Source organism: Musca vetustissima, unplaced genomic scaffold (assembly GCF_032173495.1).
Source record: "Musca vetustissima isolate MV318-11 ecotype Yass unplaced genomic scaffold, APGP_CSIRO_Mvet_v1 utg9242, whole genome shotgun sequence".
Lineage (NCBI taxonomy): Eukaryota > Metazoa > Arthropoda > Insecta > Diptera > Muscidae > Musca > Musca vetustissima.
The window spans coordinates 96,608-107,341 of record NW_026874165.1 but is presented as its reverse complement, the minus strand read 5'-3'; the positions used below and the strand labels follow the sequence as shown (position 1 = coordinate 107,341).

Genomic DNA, 10,734 nt, shown 5'->3' with positions numbered 1-10,734 from the left:
TACGAAATTTGGCTCAGTGCGCTGTGCCAAATTTAAGTTAAGAATGACGTGTGTTAAGTTTCGTGAAAATCGGTTCGGACTTATATTTCCGACCAATTTAATGTAAATTGTATACCAAAGTCCCAATATATCTTTCAATGTGCACGAAATTTGGCATAGCGTAATGAATTAAATCTAGAATGACGTGTGCTAAAATTGAAAAAAATTGAAATTGAAATTGATATATATATATATATATATTACATATATTCTACAAAGTGGTGAAGGGTGTTATATAGCCGGTCAGATTTTCAACCTGTATCGTGTTACGTATTCAAAATCTGTGAGTAGTCTCAGAAAACTATAATTTTCTGGAAATATTTCAACCCTGGCAAACACTTTTGGATACTGTATTATTTACTTATAATCGAGGCTATCCATATCCATTTAAATTATTTCTATATCCTTCAATCAAAAGTTAAAAAGAATCTAAATTGCTGGTGATTTTCTGTTAACCCGATCATGTAATATTTATTGACCTATTGCAGATATTGGTGTCAAATGAAAGGTAACACTTTATAGTTTCTGGTGACACAACAAAAATATTAATATTTTACATTTTTGAGTGTGAAATTTAGTATTCAAAATGTTTCATTCATTTCTCTCTAGGTAATGTTGATATACAAATTATTTGTTGGTCATAGTAAAATGAACTATTTAAGCTTTCATATATATCCGATTATCCGTTCAAAAGTTATACGATTTGTGGACTAAGCTTATAAAACTGATGTGTCTGATTTGAATCATTCCCATCAATAGATGGCGCAGACGACGCGATTATAATTGTATCCATTATTGTGAATTAAATAAATTTATAAAATTCCATATTAATTAATTTGAAATTATCTTTAGATGAAATGGGTTTCATTTTTCTGTTACAATGGGATCTCCGGTAAATCCTTATAAAACCCGTTAATAAAGAAGATATTAGGAGCTAAATTATCCCATTGATTTATCTCTGTATAATTATGCGTTAAAAAGTTGTGAAGAATCCCAGAAAGCTGGAATTGTCTGTCAACATGGCAAATCTGTTAAACAATCGTTGTTCGTGTATACAGACTAGTAATCCATTGGAATTATTTCTATATCGTTACGCATTCATTCATGAACTTGATTTGCATGATTTGAATCATGTCCCTCAATAGATGGCGCTGACGACGCGTTTATAAAAATTGCACAGCTCATTTATGTTTGTTATATCTTTTTCGTATTGCTGGTATTCAAATGTACATCCAATTCCAATTTCAAATAATTTTGATTTTTTTATTTCAAAAAAAGTATACATTTCATATGACACGTATATGAAATGTGTACTTTTTTTGAAATAAAAAAATCAAAATTATTTGAAATTGGAATTGGATAATTTGGAGTTTCAAGATAAGGTTCATAAGGAATGGAATATTAGGTGTGGGAGGTACCAGAAGGAGTGGAACGATGGGTCTCATCTTCGAACTTGACTTAAGTTTAACAAGTGAAAAAGCGTTAAGTTCGGCCGGGCCGATCTTTGTTCACCCTCCAACATAGATATACTGACAGGTACTTGAAATAAAAATATAGGGAAAATACCAAAAAGCGGCCTCACATCGACATTTCTACAAACCGATTACGTAAACCATGATAGAAATTTCAGAATTTTTTAATGGATAATTATACTCTCAGTCATATGGCTAATGAGGTTGTTTACACTTTGGCACGGTGAAAATGAGCCTCATCGAAATATTGGTTCTAGACCCCATGTTTCTTTGGACAAAATTTGTTTCAGAAAATTTTGATTTCATCCAAACTTTGCCATCTTATTATTTCTTCCAAACTTAGTTCAAGTTCGAAGATGGGGAATATCGGTCCACTCCATCTGGTACTTTCCACAGAGGGGCTGGCCTAAATGTGGTTTATTTTTCATATATAGTTCATTATCGAACCTTACGTTCTGGTTTTTTATCTCGATATCCTCCGCAGGTGAAATGTCTTAGAACCAAACCCAAAACGCGGAACAAATTAGATAACTATTTTAATATATAATAATATTTCAGCACCCTATCTCAATTCCTTCAGAAGATAGCGTGATTACAACAGACGAACGGGCAGACCGACGAACATGGCTCGATCATCTTAGAATTTTACCCTAATCAAGAATATATATAATTTATGGGGTCGGAAAGGAATATTTCGATTAGTTGCAAACGGAATGACAAAATTAATATACCCTCCATACTATGGCGGAGGGTATAAAAATTGGGTTATATGGGAACTACTCCATATAATTTTTGGTGGGGAGATTTGTTAGCATATACGACTACAAAATACCAAATTTCAACGCATTCGGTAGAAAAACGCGCTCAAGAACCCCAAAATACCAAAAATAGGGGTACCCTTATTATACCAAAAAATAGGGATACCCTTATACGGGGGCTATCTAAAAAAATGGACCTATATTCATAAATTGTTTGCATAGAGATTTGGTACCTATTAAGAACTCAAAATACTAAATTACAGACAATTCGGTGGAAAAATACGATCAAAAACCCCAAAATACTGAAAATTAAAAGGTACCGTTATATGGGGGTCTCCAGAAAAAGTGGACCTATATTTATTATTTTTTGTGGAGACATTTAGTACCCAATTTCAGCGAATTCGGATGAAAGCCGCGCGCAAGAACTCCAAAATACCGAAAATTGGGGGGTACCGTTATATGGGAGCTATGCCTCAACGTGGACCGATATATCCCATCTTCAAGCCTGACCTGCCTGCAGACAAAAGACAAACCTATGCAAAATGTCAGCACCCTATCTCAGTTCCTTCAGAAGAAATGGACCTATATATATATCATTTTTTGTAGCGAGATTTGGTACCTATTACGAACTCAAAATACAAAATTACAAGCAATTCGGGGGAAAAATTGAGGGGTACCCTTATATAATTTTTAATGGGAATTTTGTTATTACCCAAATTTGAGCGAATTTTGTTGAAAAACGCGCTCAAGAACCTCAAAATTCCGAAAATTGGGGGTACCCCTATATGGGAGCTATGCCTAAACGTAGACCGATATACCCCCTCATTGAACTTGACCTGCCTGCAGACAAAAGAGTCTGTGCAAAGTTTTGGCGATCTATCTCAATTCATTTAGACGCTAGAGTGATTACAACATACGGACAGATATTAGATCGTCTTACAATTTTACGCTGATCAAGAATATATATACTTTATATGGTCGGAAATGATTATTTCGATAAGTTACAAACGGAAAAACAAAAATTAATATAAAAAAAAAAACAAAATATATGTATAAAAAGAATATTACGATGTCCGTTTTTGTATTCCATTCCATACAATTATTAACATATTTTTAAAATATTGACCACTCTGTGAGGGAGGTACTAGAAGTAATATGTCGTCGATAAGTCCCCTTTTTCCAATAATATACATGTTTGCTAATAATATTAGATTATGTAAAGATTGGGTCAATTCGGTACTATCCGATGATATTATAAAATTAGCAAAATTTTGACCATTTCGATGTTTTAACCATTTCAGTTGAAAATAGAAACAAAACATAAAGAATGTACAATATTTGAACACATTTAATTTTTTTTTTTTTTAATTTGTTCCACGATTTTGTTTAGTTCCCTAAGAGATATGGATTCGATGTATTTGGGTAATACGGATGTACAAAATATTTTGGAACTCGTAACTTCGTTATATGAATACACCTGGCTTTGCCATGAACATATTCGACATATTCGCCTTCTGCAATTGATTCAAAAGTATTGCATATTTTCAAGCGAAATCATTTATTTTCAAATAAAATATTATATTACCCTTTTAAATTTCCATTTATAAAAAACAGATTATTTTTCAAAATAATTTTAATTTTTTTTTTTATTAGTTTTCTTCTTGTTTTCATAATTTGTTGAATTTTGTTTCTAGCCTAAGAATATCTTTTAGAAAGGTCATACAATAATATCGCTTCATTTCGCTCATACTTATAACTATTACACATATTTATTTTGTTCAAACATTGTTATGCAATAAATTAAATAAAGAAATTAAAAACTAAAAAATAAAACAAATAAATAATTTTGTATAATGTAAGAAAAAGAAATTTACTAAAATTGTATATTCATATCTAAGTTGTAAGTAGCCAATTTTTCGTTTTTTAGTTATTTTTTTTTAATATTTATTTTTTATAGTAGATGGAGTCTAATTAAAATCTATTAAACGTTTATATCTAATTATTTAAAATATATATATTAAATTGAATACATTGTTTATAAAACCTTAAAGGTAACACTGAAAAGTGATTTTTAAGGTAAAACTAAAGCAGGGAGGGGAGGGTTTCTGTTATAAAAATTTTAAATAAAAAATAGTTTATATATAAATTAATTTTAACTAAAAAAATATTTGTTGTATAAAATATTTTTTTATTAAAAATTAATGTTTATATAAAAAAATGTTTATTTCAAATTTTTTATTTTATTTTTTTAGAAAAATTTTGATTTTCCCCTCTCTGCTTAAATTTTACTAACAAGTACACTAGAATTTAATTTCAAATTAATATTAAATTTTTTAAACAAATTAATTGGGAGGTTTATCACAATGATATCATCACTTATAAATAGGGTGTGGTTGTATGTTTTTTTTATATATATTTAATATTAAAATTTAATTTTTATTTTCTTCTTCAAAAGGTCTCAAAATCATTGTCAAAAAACACTGGGTATTTTTTCATCATCTATCTTAGAGAGAGTGTGTGAAAAAAACATGGCTGCCATAATACGTGGTTGTACTTAAAACATAACCTTAAAAATTATTTATGTCAACTTACAACTAATTTTCGTTCGTCAAAATCGGTCTATTTAAGCGTCCATATTTTTGTCGATGTTTTTTTTTTAATTTGTCAATTTAAAAATAATATTTTTTATCACAATGTAATTTGTGTCCGTTTAAATTTTTTGTTTGATAGTCATTTATTGTAGGATACGTCATCTATCTAATCGGAATAAAAGAATCGAAAGAAAAGAAGGGAGAGTGAGAAAATTGAAAGAATAAAAATTAAATATTTTCTTGAAGAGTCTTGCCAATTAAGTTTCTTAAAACTGTTGGAAAAAATAGTTAGCTAGCCTTCAAGTACGGTCACCAGTGTTCAAGGTCCCTTATGCGATTTATAGGAGGATTTCTGCAAAGAAAAGAAGAAAATAATGGGGGTTTATTAATTGGCAATTAACCACAATTCTATATTAATTCGAATACATACGGTAACATTCTTGACAAGGCATGTTTATGTAGTGGCGATATTTGCTGCATTGCCGCTGCCGATGCTATCGAAGAACTTGAATCTTGAGACATTGTTCGCTGCATATGCATAGGGTGCGCCTGTATTTGTTGGGCCCTACGGAATGGATAACGCCATGGACTTTTTGGCACATCACTTTGATAGGCTTTATTATCCACACCACCTCCGCCGCCACCACCACCACTACTCGTTGAATGGTGACCATGTGGCAAATGTGTCACTTGATGATGTCCCGCACCACCACCCACACTACTACTACTGCCTGCAGCTCCACCACTCATATGTGATGACATAGCATTCATACTTGTATTGCCACGATGTGTCTGTGGCATTGAATTATCCCGTGCCTTTGATGAGAGACGTCGCAGGATACGTGAACCTAATCCGGGTGGATCTTCTAAACTGCGACTGGTACGTTTCCGATAACGCACATCGCTGGATTCCTCCAGAATGACATGTCGATCATACGGTGTACCATAGTATACCTCGAGAACGGTTGAGAAGGTGTGTGGCCAAACCAAGTCGATAATGGATATTAGAACACCAGCTACAAAGCAGAGGATGCCTGGAAGAAGGAAATAACATTTTAAGGAATTATTTTTTCGAAGTCTAACACAAGGCGTGGATATTTGTTAAGGCGTATATTTTTTAAAACTATTTGTTCGAGGTCTAACACAAGGCGTTGAAGGCGAAGATTTTTTAAAAAATATTTTTTGAAGGTGTAGATTTTTTAAAAATATTTTGTGAAGGCGTAGATTTTTTAGAAATATTTTTAAAGGCGTAGATTTTTTAAAAAATATTTTTTTAAGGCGTAGATTTTTTAAAAAATATTTTTTGAAGGCGTAGATTTTTTAAAAAATATTTTTGAAGGCGTAGATTTTTTAAAAATATTTTTTGAAGGCGTAGGTTTTTTAAAAATATTTTTTGAAGGCCTAGATTTTGTTAAAAAAACATTTTTTGAAGGCTTATATTTTTTAAAGATAATTATTGAAGGCCTAGATTTTTTAAAAAAATATTTTTTTAAGGCCTAGATTTTTTAAAAAAATATTTTTTAATGCCTAGATTTTTTAAAAAAATATTTTTTGAAGGCCTAGATTTTTTAAAAATATTTTCTTGAAGGCGTAGATTTTTTAAAAATATTTTTTGAAGGCGTAGATTTTTTAAAAATATTTTTTGAAGGCGTAGATTTTTTAAAAATATTTTTTGAAGGCGTAGATTTTTTAAAAATATTTTTTGAAGGCGTAGATTTTTTAGAAATATTTTTTAAAGGCGTAGATTTTTTAAAAAATATTTTTTTAAGGCGTAGATTTTTTAAAAATAATTTTTGAAGGCGTAGATTTTTTAAAAATATTTTTTTAAGCGGCAGATTTTTTAAAAATATTTTTTTGAAGGCGTAGATTTTTTAAAAATATTTTTGTAGGCCTAGATTTTTTTAAATACTTTTTAATGCGTAGAGTTTTTAAAAATATTTTTGAAGGCGTAGATTTTTTAAAAATATTTTTTGAAGGCGTAGATTTTTTAAAAATATTTTTTGAAGGCGTAGATTTTTTAAAAATATTTTTTGAAGGCGTAGATTTTTTAAAAATATTTCTTGAAGGCGTAGATTTTTTAAAAATATTTTTTGAAGGCGTAGATTTTTTAAAAGTATTTTTTGAAGGCGTAGATTTTTTAAAAATATTTTTTGAAGGCGTAGATTTTTTAAAAATATTTTTTGAAGGCGTAGATTTTTTAAAAATATTTTTTGAAGGCGTAGATTTTTTAAAAATATTTTTTGAAGGCGTAGATTTTTAAAAAAATATTTTTGAAGGCGTAGATTTTTTGAAGGCGTTGATTTTTTAAAAAATATTTTTAAAGAATAGATTTTTTAAAAAATATTTTTAAAGCATAGATTTTTTAAAAAATATTTTTAAAGCATAGATTTTTTAAAAAAATATTTTTAAAGCATAGATTTAAAAAAAATATTTTTTGAAGGCGTAGATTTAAAAAATATTTTTAAAGCATAGATTTTTAAAAAAATATTTTTTGAAGGCGTAGATTTAAAAAAAAAAAAATATTTTTTGAAGGCGTAGATTTTTAAAAAAATATTTTTTGAAGGTGTAGATTTTAAAAAAAAAATATTTTTTGAAGGCGTAGATTTTTAAAAAAAAATATTTTTTGAAGGCGTAGATTTTTTAAAACATATTTTTAAAGCATAGATTTTTAAAAAAAAATTTTTGAAGGCGTAGATTTTTAAAAAAAAAAATTTTGAAGGCGTAGATTTTTTAAAAAAATATTTTTAAAGCATAGATTTTAAAAAAATATATTTTTTGAAGGCGTAGATTTTAATAAAAAAAATGATTTTTAAGCCGTAGATTTTTTAAAAAATAATTTTTGAAGCCGTAGATTTTTTAAAAAAATATTTTTGGAAGTCGTAGATTTTTTAAAAAAAATATTTTTGGAAGTCGTAGATTTAAAAAAAATTAGGAAGTGTTAGAATTTAAAAAAAAAAATTTGGAAGGGTTAGAATTTAAAAAAAAAATTTTAAAGTCGTAGATTAAAAAAAAAATTGGAAGGCGTAGATTTTTAAAAAAAATTTTTTGGAAGGCGTAGATTTTTTAAAAAAAAATTTTTTTGGAAGGCGTAGATTTTTTAAAAAAAAAATTTTTTGGAAGGCGTAGATTTTTTAAAATTTTTTTTTTTTGGAAGGCGTAGATTTTTTAAAAAATATTTTTTCAACATACATATTGAAATCGTAGGTTTAATTTTTGGTATTTTAGTTCTTCTGATTTCCTTTGCACGCGAAATCCTATCCACAGTCTTCACAAAAATCCTCTTCTTATCTGCATCCGCTGTCCTTTGCCGACTATTTTTCCATAAACATTTATACTTTACTTACCAGCATCCTGAAAACTAACCAAACTACTACTACTACAACATGAATACATATTTTCCTTCACTTACCTGCTACCAATAGCAACCAATAACACCAGCCCAAATGAAATTCCAATCGGCCACCCTCCATATATATGGTCAATGGCCGTTTTGGCAATTGACAATAATAGCCAATATTGGTGCATATCAAAAGTGCACCGGTCAGGGCCTTCATATATGCACCGTAACGTGGCACAGCGATAAGCAGCAAATTCATCATCAGCCACGAGGCCAGGGAGGCCCACAGTAAAATGCTGGCAAAATAGCCGGCAGCACGATACTGGCCACCCCATGAGAAGCCTTCACGGCCGAGACTGAAATATTCGGCAACGGTTAAGATGGGATACGGTAGGCCACGCTTCAGTGCCTCACGATAATTGGTACTCATATCGGTGGCACCCTCCCAGGTGAAACGTTCATTATAATCGATGTCCGGTGGTGTCCAATTGCCAACGGGTATGGCTGTAAATAGCATAGAAGTAGAAGAAGATGAAAAACAAACGGAAATTGAAACATTTATACATACATACATAGATAGACAACAAAGTAAACAAACAAGCAAAAATTCATACAAAGAGTTGGCGAGAGAGAGAGGGAAGTACAAAAACAAACATTAATTTTTCATTTTCAATTGCAATGTTGGGTTGCTGATTTCGTAGTACTGGCCATGGAGGGATCAGGGGAAGGGTGTTCATGGTCCTTGACCATGCCGCAGTTGTTAATATTTTTGGATATTGTCATTGTTGTTCGGTTCGTTTTGGTTATTTGCTCACATGATGTCCAGGTCTATAATTTTTTTTCGCTACCTCTTACCATCGCCCCAAAATATAATCTTCAGACAGATACAGAGAAATTGTTGCTCCCCGAAAAAAGCTTTGCATTGATATTTTGGTGGGGTTTGTTTACAATCGGTATTTATTTACTTTTGAACTGTCTATAAGTCTGGCGATGCGTTTCCTTTTTGGCTTCCACTCTGTTTACTCTGGCTTACACATAAAAATTGATAACCATTAATTAAATGAAAAATGCTTTATTTTGTTTGTATAAGAATTATTGAAGAGGTCTGGTGAAAAGATATTTGCCAAAAATATTAAAGGCGAGACAGGTGTGAATGAAAATATAGCCAGGGAGCCGACATTTGAAAGTGATTTAAATACAAATGTTTAATATTAAATAAAAAACTGAGTGAATATTGGAAGCGAAGATTTTAATAAAATGTAAGTTGTTCGATCGAGACGAAAATTTGCATTGAATATCGCATTGAGTCTAGAATGACGTGTATACAATTTGAGCACCAAACACCCAAGTTTTCTTTAATAAGAATCTTAGGAGCATCTCCTGCATGTGCCCATGTTGGTATGTTGAATCCTAGTCAACCGATGACAGGTCTGCGTATTGAATGTGGAAAGAAATATAAATTAATTTTCTCCCCTTCTGCCAGGGTGTAGTGTGGGTATAGTATGCATGCCATTAATTTTTGGAATTTCCTATCTATTGAGCTTGATACACATTTGGAAATTCCATTTTCAATATTAAACTTTAATAATTTTTTACGTAAAATTCCTGCACATTTATAGTTCTATCTTGTAATTCTGTGCATATTTTATTACCACACATATTTACATAAATATATCAGTGTATGTGTGTGCATTTTGCACCTTATTCCTGACATAATAGCTTCTGTCGTAACAATTGCTCTTAGCATTGGTTGGCTGGCCTAACAACATTTTCAAAAAACCCGATTTGATGTTTGTTGTGGTTTTTTGTTGTTGTTGTCGTTGTTACATTCAACTAAATCACCTTCATCCGGGTTACACGTTGTATTTATATTGACATTAAGGAAATTGACTATGACTTGATTTATATGGTCAGATTTTTCACTCGCAATATATGATGCAATTGATAATGAAAGGAAAGGCCTTGACAAATTTTTAAACCAGTAAGGAAAGTAGTAAAGTCGGATTTTAACCAGTAAGGAAAGTAGTAAAGTCGGACCATAGTATGGAGGGTATATTAATTTTGTCATTCCATTTGTAACTCATGTTGTAATCACGCTATCTTCTGAAGGATTTGAGATAGGGTGCTGAAATTTTGCGTAGGTTTGCCTGCAGGTCCAGTTCGAAGATGGGATATATCGGTCCATATTTAGGCATAGCTCATATAACAATACCCCCAAATTTTCGGTTTTTTGGGGTTCTTGAGCGCGTTTTTCAACCAAATTCGCTGAAATTCGGTACATTGGGTTCTTAATGGGTACTAAATGTCTCCACTAAAAATTATAAATATAGGTCCAATTTTTCTGGTAGCCCCCACCTCCTAATTTTCGGAAATTTGAGGTTTTCGATCGTATTTTTCCACCAAATTGACAGTAATTTAGTATTTAGTACCAAATCGCTCCACAAAAAATTATGAATATAGGTCTATTTTTTCGGGTAGCCCCCATATAAGGATACCCCCAATTTTCGATACTTTGAGATTCTTGAGCGCGTTTTTCA

At 30.6% G+C, this 10,734-nt stretch overlaps 1 protein-coding gene across 1 annotated transcript in view; it reads right to left on the bottom strand.

The window, feature by feature from the left end:
• Window positions 1-5,154: 5,154 nt before the first annotated feature.
• Window positions 5,155-10,734, bottom strand: part of LOC133331241 (dual oxidase maturation factor 1) — an 87,054-nt gene continuing 81,474 nt past the window's right edge. The window contains exons 5-8 of the mRNA XM_061539645.1: window positions 8,270-8,701; window positions 5,604-5,894; window positions 5,291-5,492; window positions 5,155-5,212 (exon numbers count right to left, since the gene is read on the bottom strand). Coding sequence (XP_061395629.1) covers window positions 5,170-5,212; window positions 5,291-5,492; window positions 5,604-5,894; window positions 8,270-8,701 — 968 coding nt within the window. The 3' untranslated portion in view covers window positions 5,155-5,169. The remainder of the gene's footprint in view (window positions 5,213-5,290; window positions 5,493-5,603; window positions 5,895-8,269; window positions 8,702-10,734) is intronic.